The 16,021-nt window shown below is 42.7% G+C and overlaps 1 protein-coding gene across 1 annotated transcript in view; it reads right to left on the bottom strand.

The window, feature by feature from the left end:
• LOC146667793 (voltage-dependent T-type calcium channel subunit alpha-1H-like) overlaps positions 1-6,411 on the bottom strand; it is a 61,232-nt gene extending 54,821 nt beyond the window's left edge. Inside the window, exons 1-2 of the mRNA XM_085409480.1 lie at positions 6,105-6,411; positions 3,045-3,318 (exon numbers count right to left, since the gene is read on the bottom strand). Of these exons, the coding sequence (XP_085265606.1) occupies positions 3,045-3,294 (250 nt within the window). The 5' untranslated portion in view covers positions 3,295-3,318; positions 6,105-6,411. The remainder of the gene's footprint in view (positions 1-3,044; positions 3,319-6,104) is intronic.
• Between the last annotated feature and the right edge of the window lie 9,610 nt (positions 6,412-16,021).

Here is a 16,021-nt window from a genome sequence, read left to right as displayed (position 1 = left end):
TGGGTTTACTCCTTTAGGATTTTTGGCTGAACCGTTACTGCAGCTTCAGCTTTGAACACAGTGTACACTGACCACTTTGTTGGGTACACTCTGGCAGTCTTTTGTCCCTTTAGTACCTACTGAGCATCATTAAACACCAAGATCCACATGAGTATTGTTGCTGACCGTGTCCACCACTTTATGACCACTGCAGCAACCGTGAGATACTTTCATGTCAATATAAACCAAAATGCCTGAGAAGTGTTTCCAACACCTTGTTGAATCTGTGCCATGAAGAGTTAAGGCAGTTTTGCAGGGAAAAGGGGGCCCAGACTGGTACTAGCTGGGTGTGTCTATTCCCAATGAGTGTCAATTTCTGGGGTAAAGCTTCAATCTTCATCTAGTGTTAAATGATTTATAATTTGCAAATTACTTAAAAAGGATGAATGAAACCAAAGGAAATGCACTGAATGGGACGACTGAAATATGAACTTCTGTGTTTGCATGAGCAACCTGCTCACTAGTTTTCTCATGCTCTTTGCTGCTTGGCCTCACACTGTCACTTTGGAATCCATACACACAGACTTGATTAAACATAACCTAGTTAAGCTCAGAGTCTGTCATGTGCAATGTGTGTGTGTGTGTGTGTGTGTGTGTGTGTGTGTGTGTGTGTGTGTGTGTGTGTGTGTGTGTGTGTGTGTGTGTGTGTGTGTGTGTGTGTATTCGAGCAACAGAGAGGGAGAGAGAGCCTGAAAGAAGGTGGGCCAAGTTAGTCAAGTTGTCAAGTCACTGGCTCCACCCCTTATTAGGATGACAGCTTGTAACCATGGAAACAGATGCTGGAATCATGTTAATTGGCTGAAATGATTCTGACAGTTCACCCTACTTTGAGTAGGTTCTCATGCTATCCATCGATGTCTAACTATCACCTCCTTACAGACGCATACACACACACACACACACTTCAACCCTATTAAGAAGCTGTTTAAGAAGAGGAAAACAGGGGGGATAAACAGGGAGCATGGGATCAATGCCAAGCAGAAAGGGATGAAAAGAGCACAATAAGAGAAAGGAAGATACTTGCACAGGAGTGATGGAATCAGCTTTTCTCCTCTTTAAACAAAAGGAAATGCTCTGAATGTTTCATACACTGCTGAATAAGTTATGTCATTTGTGTGTGTGTGTGTGTGTGTGTGTGTGTGTGTGCGCGTGCGTGCGTGCGTGCGTGCGTGCGTGCGTGCGTGCGTGCGTACCCCCATGCGTCCACATATGCTTGTTTCTGTCTGTGTCGCATGTTACACTGAAAGAGTGGGATAACTGCCACATGGAAAGCTCAGCACTTGACAAAGTAGGCACCTTGCTCCACACAGAAAATAACTCCCATCCCCTCCCATTGAAACAGGAATAAAATCCAATAGAATTCACTGGAGCTTGGAAAGGCTGCAAGATAATGTTATATAACGGGAAAAGCCAGTCTCCTTTTTGTTCCTAATAATTGGGGGAAGAGATGTACAGTATGTCGTAAACACGGTACAAAGGAGCATGCCTGCTTTCACAAAGAGGGAGGAAGTGGAAGGAAGGAGAAAGGAAATTAATTTGTAATATATAGTTACTGAGTGAAAAAAGAAGAAGAAGCCAGAGAGGAAGGAGGGGTCACTTCAGGAAAAATGGGACTTTAGGCTCTTGGGGACTGCTCCCCGCCACTCCCCCCTCCCAGTGCGCTCACATTAATGTCCCTGACGAACAACATCCACCCACATTACTTCTCCCGCAGATCATTCACAGTAACACACACACACACACACACACACACACACACACACACACACACACACACACACACACAGTAAGTGAAATGCAATGAAATATGTGCGGCATAAAAACAAAGCGGGACATTTTCCAGCAGCTCGACGGACTCGCAGAAGGACAGAGAAGCAGACAGAAACGCAAACTCGTATGAAAACAAATACAGCAAGCGGAAGTAAAAAGGCCGTCAGGGCAGAGCTACGCTGTTACTAAGCAACCAGGTGATTCCTCTAAAGAGCCTCACCATGGGAGATTCCCTCGTTTGTGTGAGGGCATTTACACACTTGTGTGTGCGTGTGTGGGCGTGCATGCTGGAAAGCCTGTGTGTGTGTGCGATGATGATGAATGTGTGGTTTTTAAGCATGCCCAGTAAGTTAGTAACAGCCCAGCAGGTAACAGAGCTTCACTGCATTTGTAGTTTTTTCTTCTTCTTCTTTTCTTCTTGGTGTACATTTTATTTATTCAGCAATTATGTATTTATATTTTATGGAGTACACAGAGTGCTGACAGTGGCAAATACCCACAGACGTGTCCTGACAAGTGCATAACGACACACAAGCGCACAAAAAGTAGAACACACACTACACACACACACTCACATACACACAGACAGGCAAGCACACAAGGAGTCATAAGCTGTGGAAAATATTCAATTTGGAGAGCCTCAACAAATCCCTGAGGTGTTGCTGACGTTTATGCATGCTTCAGAGTATTCATAGCTGCTCACACACACTACAGCACTGATAACCACACACCTATTCACACTCACACCTTCACAGCAGAGCTGGGTAGAGGTTGAGGCTCAGAGTGAGAGACAGGGAGGGGAATGGGAGGTGAGACGATGAAGACAAAAACAGTGGAAGCTTTGGGAGGTGACGTGAGTCTTCACTATTTGTGACTCCTGCTGCTGTATAAATGGAGGCCAGTAACAATGCAACTGACAGGCGACTGTAACCCTGGAGATTCATTAGGGCTTGTCACTATGGAAACCTCAAATCAGGAAAAAATGTTGGCCATCTTTCCCTACAACTAATTTGTCCAAGGAAATATCTGGGTACACACACACACACGCACAATACTGACCTTCTCCCCCTGTCCCCTGTGTTTAAACATAAAGTAAACATCTAGGAGCCTGTACAATGGCTCTGAGGAAGCACAGAGCTGAAACACAAACAGACAATCTTTGTCATATTATAAACGCAACCTGCTTGCACACAGGCGCGTGTGCTTCAGGTGCACCGGCTGCAGCGAAGGATATGGGTGGCAGACAGCTCGAAGGCACCAGGACCGCGGTGGGCTGGTTTGGGTCAAAGCCAAAAGAACCACTGGTGCTAGAGCGGGGTAGGGCAGCTCTTCCTTCTCCTTCTCTTCCTCGTCCTCCCCTCTCCGTTCCCTTTCATCTCCCTCAACTGACACGCGCACCTTCTCCCCCTCCTCCTCCTCGTCCTCCTCCTCCTGCGTCGGTCCTCTGTGCTGCTCACGCAGGTCTGGCTCCTGGATGCCCGTCATGGCCGTGCTGTGAACAGCCCGAACCTGAAAGAGGGCGCAGGGGCACGGGCAAACTGTTCAGGACCCGGGAACACAGCCTGCGACAAATTCCTGCAAAAATCCAGGAATCCTATACAGCAACGTAGGCACAGGCATGCTGGGATTTTTGCTTTAATGAGTGCAAACATTTCTCAGAATACAGACTATTAATATCAAAGCATTCACTTAACAGTGTGTTATTTTATTACAAAGCATTTTTGGGGAGGTTATTTTGTGTTGTGGATGTGTGATGCGGTTTGATTGTTTGTGTGGGGAAGAACAGAGTTACGGTTTGGTTAGCAATGGGCATGTTGACTGAATCTACTGTAGAGATTAATCACGTCCTCCCAGCCTACATCTGCTGGATAGCTGAGAAAATACTCGATATGCTCAATATAGCAGCATTCCTATGCAGTGAGGTACAAAAAGTAGCAAAAATACATTTAAGCTAATATCTTGTTGTTGTTGTTTGTTTGTTTTTAAAGAAGCTTAATTTAAGGTTCGTGGTTAAGGACATGCAGCAGATTTACTGTAAGGGCAAAAATACATTTAACAGTATTTTTCCGTAAAGCCTGTATTCCATACAGGAAAGTTTGTTTTACACAGAAATCTGTTCATTCATGCAGATTACAATAGCTGAGAAATAACAAGTTGATTCTGGCAAAATCTGGCACCATAAAATTACTTTAAATTGAAAGTGGAAAGAATTACAGTGTCGGGATGGATGTGTGTGTACAGCGTGTTTGTTTCTGCTGTTTTGCCTTGCAGCTCCCAAAACAAACTGAGATCGTGTGGACTGTCACGCCTGCCACTCTGTCCACGAGCTGAGCAAGAAAGCAGGGGAAAGAAATCTTTCTGTGTTTCTCTGTGAAACAACACACCTTCACCAGAAGAATCGCAGCCAGCAATCCTGTGCAGGAAACATAAATCTACACAAATCTAAACAGAGTGAACTAATAGACATGAGCAGAGGTGCAAACAGGGTCAGCGTCGACAACAGGAAGCACTTAGACCACTTCATAATAATCCTACAGCTGTACCATTCGGTGATGACAACAGGCCATTCCTACTGATGCTTTTAATCCAGACTGGCTTTAAACAATCTGGGCATGCCGAGATGAAGTAGCTTAGACGGCTATTTCTTATTGTCATAAAGTGTGGTGCAGAGTACTGAAGCTGTCGGTGCTTTCGTTTCTTTTTGTCATTTACAATACATTTTCAACTTATGATGATTACCGTTAATTAACTCCATGAGTTATATTTCCTTGAGCTATAATTTGGGATACAATCTGATGAAATGCAGGGACTTGGTCGAGCTACAGGCGCCTGCGTGCTGCCTTAAATTTGTCAGAGCACTGGAATATCATGTCAGAAATGCCAGACTGAATGATGATCTCAGTTTAAATACGATGGCAAGAGCCAGTTTGGTTGTTTTGGCTTGAAACATATGTATTTATTTTGTAAAATTTCATGATATTTTTCAGCTTTACCGGCCACCACACTGGGTAGCATTGGCAGGCAAAGATGGGAGCTGGAGCATGTGATACAGTACACATTGTCATGACTACACAGCAAACGCTGCCCACTGGTGCACAGCGAGCTCGTTCTATTGCTTATTGATCCCCAGAGATTCTGGCAAATCCATTTTAACAGTCCGTAAGTTGGGGCCGGAGCAGAGTTACTTGGACAGTGTGAAGAAGAATCAGAACAACAGAAGTCTGAGCCAACCGTGAGTCCGTGCAGGAATATATATTGTGCCTACAGTGTGGCAGACAACGGGAGAGCTGGCTTGCAAGTTCAAAGCTTGGAGAGCAGTGAGTCTGTGTGTGTGCTTCTGATGAAAATAATGAGATTCAATCTGCCACTGTCATTATTTCCTGTGTATTCATTATGGGCACATAGCCTAGACAGTTTAAGGAGTCCAGGCACTTTATGGCATTTTGTTGTGACTCACTAGCTGTTGGGCGGACATCAATTAACCTCTGAAAAAAAAGAACGAAAGAAATAGAAAGCAATTCTCCTGCACAGTTGAAAACCTGCTGATTAGTGCTTTCAAAACATTTTAAAAACTCATTATGAGTCTCCCTCGCTGACAGCCAAAGCCATGTGTGAATCCTTGCGAATCTCAATCAGTGACTAGAACCAAATATATTCACAGCTCTTTAAGACCTCTGAAACCCATTAACTCGGTTTTATACACAGCCTTTACGGCGGACTCATTACGTCTGCGTAAATTGAAAAGAAAAAAAAATCTTTACCAGGAGTGTGTATCGTGCTTGACGAGAACACGACAAACAACTGATGTCTGTACATCTCTAAATAGAACATTTCTTTTCATTCAATGCAGGAATTTAAATCCTCGTGAAGGCCACCACGACATTAACGGTGCCACAGCGTTTCCCAGCATTGCTGTGACAGCAAACAAGCAGCAGTCTAATTAATCCGATAATAAACTGCCGAATCTAATAAAAACAAATATTTCCGTTATAGAATGATGCAACAAATCACAAAGGCCTGAGCACGATAAGGTCACTAACTCGGTTTATAGAGCCACACACACTTTATGACTGCTCCTCACCACGTTATTCACATCATTTTATTCTTTACCTTTTTTTTCTTTGCAAAAGACAACCCGCCATTGACAAAGAGCGACAACACAATAACTGGACATTTTTCCTTTCTTTTGTGCCACGGGCTTTCGCCCAGCGCAGAGCCCGGGACAACACAGCGAAGGGGGGAAAAGTACATTATAGCAGCAAAAAGCGAAAAAAAACTTTGCCCGCTGTTCTTACCGGGGAGCAGCGTCCATCCACCAGCGTCACTCACTCCGGGTCCGCCGTGCGCCCGCAGCTCCAGGAGCCCCGTTGCTCCATCTGAGAGCAGCCCCGCTGGTCCTCTGCCTCCTCCCCCTGCCGATATCCAAACTAACTCAGTCCTCCAGTAGGGAGGATGGGGGGGGGGGGAGGAAGGTGAGAAAACGGCGAAGGTGTGTGGCGCGCAAGTTTTAATAAATGGAGAAAGTAAAGTTAAAAAGGAACCAGCTGTCCCCCCTGTGCGCCTGCGTCCCCTCAGCCTGTGGACGCGCTGTGCGGTGTCAGGTACTGGAGTTGAGGCGCACCGGGGAGAGGGAGAGCTGCGTTAAGCCAGACGCAGAGAGCCAGCCCGGACGCGCACGGATTTTACCTTCAAAATAAGACGACCCGGTCCCGGAAGTTGTGCATCAAATCGTCTGAAAACTGACAAATGACGCGTAAAAAAGGCGAACTGCAAATTTTGATAGGAATCCGTGCTGGATACAGATCTCCATCGTTTAAGGTTAGCTCTTTCTCACAGTATAGTTTTCCATAAAGAAAAAGAAATGACAGAGTTGATAAATTACCAGTCATCCCAGTTAAACTTGCCTTTAATAAACCCATTAAAAGCACTTTGTTCACTTGACAAGCAGCTCTTCACTGCCACTCAGCTACACTTTCATTAAGGTCAACACAGATTGATAAACAGCGCTTACGATTTATAACAAACTATTTATTTTTTCATTTGATTTTTTTTATTTATTTTTATTTTTTATTGTAAACCTAAACCGTCTTTTACATTTATCCTCATTACGTGCCATGAAACCCACCACGATGAGCGCTTTAATGACGTGAGGCACAATTTTATTTTGAAAGTTTTGATTGGAGCGGCTCGTTCTTCATGTTGGAGAGCTTGATAGTGACAGAGCGAGTCATAGCATGTGACTTGTCCTCTCGATCTTCTCCGCCTGGCGGTACACAGTAGGTTTTTCCCAATACTCTTCCTCCTGCCTCTGCCTGGCGGCGACCCCGGACAGTGTGTGTGTGTTAGTGTGTGTGTGAGGGAGTGCGTGGGCGGGGTGTGCTGTCATGTATGAGATGATGCTCCACAGTCACACTCTGCAGGGGTGTCGACTCACTAAAACCAGAGAGTTCCGACACAATACCTTTAAATCAGCTTACAGGCGATGCTGTGTCAGGTTTCGGAGGACCACAGTTTACTAACCAACCACAGGCCGCTCCATGATATTTCCATGATGGTGGGCCATCATGAGCATTTACATTAAGAAAAATGCAGTTATGCCAGAATGTCATAATTCACCTGTTTAAGTCCCTCATTAACACCTAAAACACATCATTGAAGCCACGTGTTACACACAGTTATCAGTATTTGTATGTTGTAGATGGTGTTGGGGTAACCACTCTGACTATAAATGACTTAACTCTGGATGAAGGAGGAAGTAAAGCAAAGCCCCAGAAATATAGTTGCTGGCCAAGTTAATAGGTACATGTTAATATTGGCTTGTACCCTTTTTCCCTTCAGAAACAGCCTTACTTCTTTATGGTACAGATTCAGCACGGTGCTGGAAACGTTCCTCAAATGTTTTGGTTTATATTGACATGAAAGCATCACACAGTTCTTGTAGATTGTCGGCTGCACATCCATGATATGAATCTCTCATTTTACCACATGCCAAATGTGCTCTGAGATCTGGTGACTCTGGATTTAAGTCCAGTGAAATCATTGCCATGTTCAAGATGCGGGTTTGAGATGATCTGGGTTTTGTGACGTGTATCATCCATCTGGAGGAAACCATGAGAAGATGGGTACGCTATGGGGGTAAATGGCCAGCAACAACACTCAGGTAGGCTGTAATGTTTAAGCAATGTTCAGTTGGTACTAAGGGGCTCTAAGTGTGGCACGAAAGCAGCCTGATCCGTTGATATAAGATGGATCCATCATTTTAGGATGTTTATAGCAAATTCTGACCCTGATATCCAAATGTTGCAGCAGAAATATAGATTCATCAGACTAGATAATGTTTTTCCAGTCATCTATTGTCCAATTTTGGACTTGAAACTATTTATTGAGACCATAAACGCATCAGTAAAGTGTTTTCAGAAGTCATCAATAACCAGAGCTAAAGCCTTGTTTTGTCACTGACTTCTGTCAGACCTCTTTTTCTAACCATTTGGCCATTAGAAAAACAAGAGGGATAATAAAGGCAGTTGTGTTCTGGTGTCAGTTATCAGACCCAGAGGCTTGTTCGCAAGTGAAATACAAAGAAAAAACATGTTATGTAGCTCATCAGAGAGTGTCCAGACACAGTTGAGATACTCGATCTCAGAGCTGAATGTACTTGAACTACCTTACAACCTTAAAAGCAGCTGCTAACGACAGATTTGAAAAAAGGCCAAAGCAATGAGTAACCTGTGAAATTCCTTATTTATATGTAATAAAATAAAGATATAAAGTGGCATGAAGTGGAGGCATCAAGTAGTGCTTTGTACTTTGCAGCAATACCTGTGAATCCAGTTTCCATAACTGAAATGAATTTTTTGCTTTAAAGCCAACTCGTTTGCAGTGTAGTCACACTACAGGAGGTAAAAACAAGTGATGTGACGCAGGCGGGGGAAAAGTAAACACCCCTAAATGTTATAAATAGCACTGAAACTGAACCAGGGCTAATTTTTTCTGGGGGTGCCCTGCAATTCCCCAAAGGCCCCCTGGCGGTCCCTGAATTACACTTTGGGAGTTTATATTGGAGCTGAAGTAGGCTGTACAGTAGCAAACAGCTTCTAGGGAGCACTAGACTTAAATGCTCTCCTGCTAATATTTTAATATCTACATGCGGCCTCCAAATAATTTTTTTGGGGATGTTTTGTTTGATGTTTACACTTCATTAGACAGGAAACAAGAGTCCCTGGGTGGTGGCTGTGAGGGGCTACATGCTCATTAAATACTAAAAAAATACATTTGGATGGATTAAAAATAGACATTATGTTAATCTTAGGTCTTATTAGCAGCGGGGAGTTTTAACTGTGGCGTGCTGGTGGAAAACCCATGTTGCTGTTGCTTAAATGAGAAGGATTTAGGCTCTGTGTAGTAGTCATTCAGTGACATCTCAGCAGAAGAGTATTTGTCAGAATGTCCAGACTGAAAGCAAAGCAGATTTGAGTGGACTCATGAGAGCATGTGAACTCAGCTTGAGCGAGAAAAGCAAACTTCTCTCTGTGAATGAGCAGATATAAGATGTAAGAAAAGGGAGAGCGACTTGAAAAATCTGTCAACAGAAAGGAGGCACTCCAAATGCATGTGCAGTACAAACTGCAAGAAATATATACCAGCACTTAAACGTGTCCATAACCTGGGAGTTAAGAATCTGCATTTCTCAGTTTTTCTGTGTTTGTGCATTGTAACTGTTTGATCCAGAGAAAAAAGCTGCACTGTGAACAGTTTTTGGTGGACATCAACCACTGTCTCCGGGGATTTCTGCTTCAGCAGGAAATCTACACCGCAGCTACATTAAAATCCCAAACCACTCAGAAACCCTATGTTTTAACATACAGACCAACCCAACGTGCACCTCTGTAGAAATGTAACAACACGTGGTGTTGATGCAGCCCACAACTCGTGATTGGCTTGTTCAGTATCCAGCTACTTTTTTTTGCCACAGCATTTGAATTCACCAGTGAGAGAAATATCACCGCCTCAATATTGTCATACTACACTGATCATACGGTTACATTGTAACCTTGGTTCTCTGAGAAAGAACAATAAATAATGTAGTATATGTTTGCTCCCAAACTCCTCTTAGCCTGAACTACCTGGGGTACCAAGACTTGTAAATTCTATATGATGATGGATTCAAATATTTACTTCAAATAAACAAAACCGTTTCTTTTTCTGCATATTAATATGTAGACACTGTATGTTTGAGGCCAGTTCATGAACATACCCAGTTTTTACATCAAACTTAATCTTTGTGCATAAAACACGTACCTTTTAATGGTCAATAGAAGGTTTAAGTTTTAATAATTTGCAAGTTTTGATTTCTTATCTAGCACATCATCATCATCACTATTCTACACCATTAACTGATGGTGAAAGATGGTTACAACAGAAAGTGGTGACTCTTTCTGGACATTTGCACCCTATGTCTAAAGAACTGTAATCGCCGTAAAAGGCTTTAAGCAGTTGCTGTGAATGAAGTATTTCCTTTTCCAGTCATTTCTGTCTTAATTTATGTATTTACATTTGAAAGCCATTATTACTGATGTAAGGATTATAGTGTCTGACCTGTCTAGGCCTTTCCTCTTTTAGTGACCATGTAAATGTGTAAATGTTAATTTGCACTGCTCAAAATTATATATGTTATATTAACATAATCATAGCATCAGTGTAAGAACTAACAAATGTCAGCAATGGAGATGGCGGAAAATATCAGAATGGATGAAGAAGTGGAAAAACTCCAGGGACAGATTTGTAAAGACGGGGATCCAGGAGGAAAAAAAAATCCTAATTAGTTCCTATTGGCTGGCACCACATATAAAACGCCGGAACATGGTAATTAACACATAATGCACCAGCACAAGCATAAATGTCGGCAATGACGTTACACATTTACGTGGGGCGATCGTGGCTCAAGAGTTGGGAGTTCGCCTTGTAATCGGAAGGTTGCCGGTTCGAGCCCCGGCTTGGACAGTCTCGGTCGTTGTGTCCTTGGGCAAGACACTTCACCCGTTGCCTACTGGTGGTGGTCAGAGGGCCCGGTGGTGCCAGTGTTCGGCAGCCTCGCCTCTGTCAGTGCACCCCAGGGTGGCTGTGGCTACAATGTAGCTGCCATCACCAGTGTGTGAATGTGTGTGTGAATGGGTGGATGACTGGATATGTAAAGCGCTTTGGGGTTCTTAGGGACTAGTAAAGCGCTATATAAATACAGGCCATTTACCATTTACGTAGGTTACACAGTAGGCTTTACTAAGATTCACCACAAAACTCTAAATCAGGCCTTAGACATCAGCCTCTGTTTTTAGTCATTTTCTTCTGGGCCTGTATTTACGCCTCAGCTGTACTTATGCTAAGGCTGATTGTAGATGTGATATATTATTTAACTCCTGAATGCATATCTGAGTGTGTCATCATCATCAGAGAACTGAAGTGACAGCATGTGCATAGAGCCAAAGTGACACACTAGATGTTTCCACTGAAGATGATCATGCCAAGTCCTTTAAGTCATCAGTATACTTGAGCTGGACCAACTAAATTAATTAATGATGATTCAACTTATTTACTGCAGATGAGCCCAAGTTAATTTAATTGAGCTGATCCAACTCATGCAAATTACGTTAATCTTGATGCTAATAGAAAGCCACTTATTAATGTGGAAATCCTTTCCATGATTATTTTAAGTTATTTTTTGGAGTGTTTAACAAAGTCTAGAGTCTGGTTAACATAAAACTTGTCATAGGCATATTTTATTCTTCCAGTTTAATGGATTTATAACAAAATTGTCATAGTTGTCCTCTTGACGCTTGTCCTTAGGGTCACGGATGTCTGGAGCCTATCCCGTCTGTCACAGGGCCAGAGGCAGGGTTCCCTGGACAGGTCAGCGGCCTATCACAGGGCCAACACAGAGAGACAGTCAAACATTTACAGTAATTTAGAATCAACGATTAATCTACTCACGCTAACTGCATGTCTTTGGAATGGACTCACGCAAATACAGGGAGAACATGCAAACTCTGAATGAGACTTGTAGCAGAGAGCACTTTGAGTGCTCAGTTTGAGTAGAATAGCACTATATAAGAACGACACTCATATTCAGACTTTAGGTCAGTGAAGGTGATGTAAAAGCAACATCCTTACAGAACTCTGAAGACTTCTCACTGATCAGGAGAAGAGATCGATACGTGATCGCACAATCCAGATTCAAATTCAGTTTTTCGAAGGCGTTGATTACTTCTGACAGCTGGAACAGAACATTTGAGGAGAATCCGCGAAGACGGTTTTCCACAGATGGAACTTCTCTGAGCTGATCACCTTTCTGCTTCCAAATAGGGAGAATGACTCCTTGTCACCAGTCGGCTGGTAACTTCTCTTAAACCCAGATGCTGTTGATTATTTTTTTCTATTTTCCTACTCTATTATTCAATTTTTTCTTGAAGAGCGCTCTGGTGTCAAGATGTCAGTTTTGATGACGACAGCTCTGTAAACGGAGGCGTGCCTGAAGCTAGCGATGAGCTGAACTTTTGATTTTCATTTTCATTTGCTTTAGAATTTTTTCATAAAGTGAATGAATGAGGAGAATCATAACAAATGCAGACGCTTTCACAGATTTCCATCAGAGTCATCCAGACACAAGTGGAGGAAATGTGTCGAAGGAGGGCTCATCGCACCAGTTCCTCCGTCTGAAAATCAAAGGTATCTAGTGGCTTCGTGTTTTCTCTTTAATTTGTAACCTGCTTCATGTCGTAAGTTGAAGTGAAAATCGTTATCTGTTGAGGGTGGGGGGTAGTGGGGGCACTTGACATGAAGTAACCGTATCAAATGATACATCATTCGGGGTTGCGCGGGTCTACACTGAAATGCTGAGATATTTTGCTCAGGACTTAACTACAGAAGCAGATGATTTACCTCTGGGACTACAAACTAAGATTAGGTTTTCACTCAGCGCAGGAAAACACTGTGCGGTACACAATCTTCACTCACAGCAGTCAGACTCTACAGAGCTATTGTAACTCTTAAACCTACATCATACATCAAAGATTTAGTGCATCTCAACAACACGGTTTAAGATATCTAGCACACGCACGTTGAACCGCGCAAACACTCACGCCGACCTCTGCAGCTAATATCCTACTCTCCCGGAGGAGCAGACTGATGAGCATTGTTTGAAGCCGCTGCGTGAGTGTTTGTGCGTGCGCGCGCTGGTTGTAATCCGCTGTTATTGGGTCTCCCTGGCTGTGCGTTCCCACTCCCACTCCCATTCGTTTTCCCGCTCCTGCAGCTCATCTCATCTCCCTCACACTTACTGTCTTGTGTAACTCATGCAAGACTTTCTGCTCCACGGAATCATTTCATGCATTTTTTACTCCAGCCTTGTCATCGTGGTGTGTTCAAATGCTGGTTTACATTAGTACGGAAATGCACACACACACACACACACACACACACACACACACACACACACACACACACACACACACACACACACACACACAGAAATACATTCCCTCTGTTATCAGTTGAGGATGGGTATCTAGGCCAAACATTATTATCAGTGTGTGGTAGGCGCCCCTTGGGTGTGTTTCCATGGTGACCATCACATAACATTATATATAGGGACATGCTTTATTTCATGCCATTGTCACAGATACGCACACACACTCAAAAACACACACACACACACACACACTGTGGGAATTCGATTACAGATCAATGATCCTGATCAATCGTTGAAATAGTCATGACAACCCCCCGAGGGAACATCCTCACACAAAGAACACACAGACACACACACTCACACACGTACTGTAAATGCACATTTGTGAACAGTGTGAGACTAAATGCTTCCACTCCTTTACCTGATCTGTGTATGAAGAGGGTAACACAGACACACACAGACACACACACACACAGCACGGTCAGCTGTCTCAGTGTCAGCTTGTTAAAGTTCAGAGCAGGAAGACAAAGGAAGCAACGGTAATTAACTGGTTTCTTTTCCTTCACGTCTGTTTAAACCATCTGAGGCAATTCTGACAGACAACACACTCGTCACAAAAACCAAGAGCTGTTTGTAAACTCATTAATTAATTAACGTCAACATGAAACAGGTAGAGAGCAAATTCGAATGTGAGAAATATAAAGACTGCAGGAGGAATACAAGGTCGCACTGTGGGAAAAACTGAGTGACATCTTGAGGAAGTTATGAAATATTTCTCGCACGTTAAGTCTAAAAGGGTATAATAGAAAATTATAGTTCACTGTAAAAAGCTTTTTTTATTTGGTTATGATAAAATTACATAATAATACCAGAGGGGGGAAAAGCCTAGAAAGTGCATATTGAGTATATAGAGTGCTACAGCAGCTATATGCAGCACTCCCAGAAACAGGAGGAACATTTTTGATTTTAGATGTCATTATAAATCCAGCCCTCAGACGGCTGTTACATCATTTTGCATTGATGAATTACACAGTGATAAATCGAGCAGTACTTATAGAGCTTTTCTGGTCTAACTAAGACTTGAGCACGCTTCTTTAAAGCGACACACACATTAATGCTGCTCTTTATTTTATGCCTTAAAAACTTTCTAGATGTCGCACACGCTGATGCCTCAGGAGCGATAGCTTGCCCAAAGACACTGTGGCACATGACCGTTTTTTAACATGTGATTACACTGTAAAAAATATCAAGATCAGTTAAACTGTTCCAGCGGTTAAAAGAGCCATCATGAGCAATTTTTACTAAACAAAAACAAACAAAACACTCTGTAAGGAAACAAAACACATTTTTAGTGAAGGTGACACAGCCTGCATAATATAAATAAGATACAAATAAGCATATTAATATTACTAAGAGGTAATTCTCATTTTTAACCAAGTACGGCCACTTTGCAGGAGGCTACTCATGATTGTTTGGTGTTGTAACTTTTCAAAACTTATTTTCCCATCCGGGGGGAGGTGGGGGGGGGGGGGGGGGGGTGTTAACCCATGCATGTCTGTGGACAGTAGGAGGAAAGAGGCTCCACGCAGGCACAGACACATGCAGAAAAGCCCAACCCACCACACCGTCTGCATTTAAGATCTTATAAAGCAATTCTAATACAATTTGTTTACTTTTTTTCCTGTTTTCAGCTACTAGTGGTAACTAGTTATTTTCAAATTTGGTATATAAGTTTAACATTTTTATAATTGGAGAACCAAAGTATCACTAACTCCACTGATAAATAAAAATTAAAGTATAAAAAACAATTATAAAAATGATGTTTATTTTATCTTCATGTATTTTGTGTTTGTTTGTTTGTTTTTGCCAAAGCCAAATTGGGGCAAGTGGACAAATGAGAAATATGTTTGATTTATAGGCACCTTCAAGCAATTAAATATCAAAATCACAGTATGGATAAAGTTCGGCTTTGAAGAAAGGGAGAGAATCGATGCTGTGAACGTAGTGAGCCGAGATGGTTAAAGTGAGCCTAAAGCCTGGACTTGAAGACCTACAAGCACTGCAGTAGTCTTGTTAAAGAGGCCTTCCAGTTCCTGCTTTATTAGGTGCATCTGTTGAAAACTAACGTGGCTCACCAAAGCAGTCACTGAATGCACTGACCTGATGTTGAAAATGCTCAACTGTTGCTTAAACCATCATGAAGAAGTGCTGATTAATGTTGCTCTGAAGGCTGAAAATTGCGCTTTTTGAATTGCACAACATTGCGTTTAAGTCTTTGTAATCTTTATTCAGCCCTCGCTGACATCATTCCTAATAATATATCTGTTTGTCTTCTTTCTCACATTCGTCCCCAACATACAGCACGTTTCAATTGCACTGCTGTAAACCATCACCTCGCACGAAAGCAGCTTAATGAAGGCGTTTTATTTGGAGTCACACATCAAAGTTTTGGTTGTCTGTGTCTCCATAATAACAACTTGAGCCCCGATGTTTTGCTGCGTTACAGCTGGATTTATCCCATCAGGCGGGAACATTACTGACTCATCCTTTTTATTAGTTCAGGGAAACATATCTATCAGAAAATACATTCCCCCTCCCTCTCTTTCTCTCCCTCTCTCTGTCTCTCTTGCCTTTTTTCCTGCGCTCTGTTGGTAAGCATAAATGCACACTCGTCCACACAAATGCACGGGCGATCATGCACACATAAGCAGCATCTTTCCCTTAGACGTTATATTTATGACAGGAGATAAG

This window comes from Rhamphochromis longiceps, linkage group LG6 (assembly GCF_057381845.1).
Source record: "Rhamphochromis longiceps isolate RC_006_pf linkage group LG6, R_longiceps_female_GT1.1, whole genome shotgun sequence".
Taxonomy (NCBI): Eukaryota; Metazoa; Chordata; class Actinopteri; order Cichliformes; family Cichlidae; genus Rhamphochromis; species Rhamphochromis longiceps.
The sequence above is the reverse complement of the archived record's forward strand: the minus strand, read 5'-3'. Positions and strand labels throughout refer to the sequence as shown.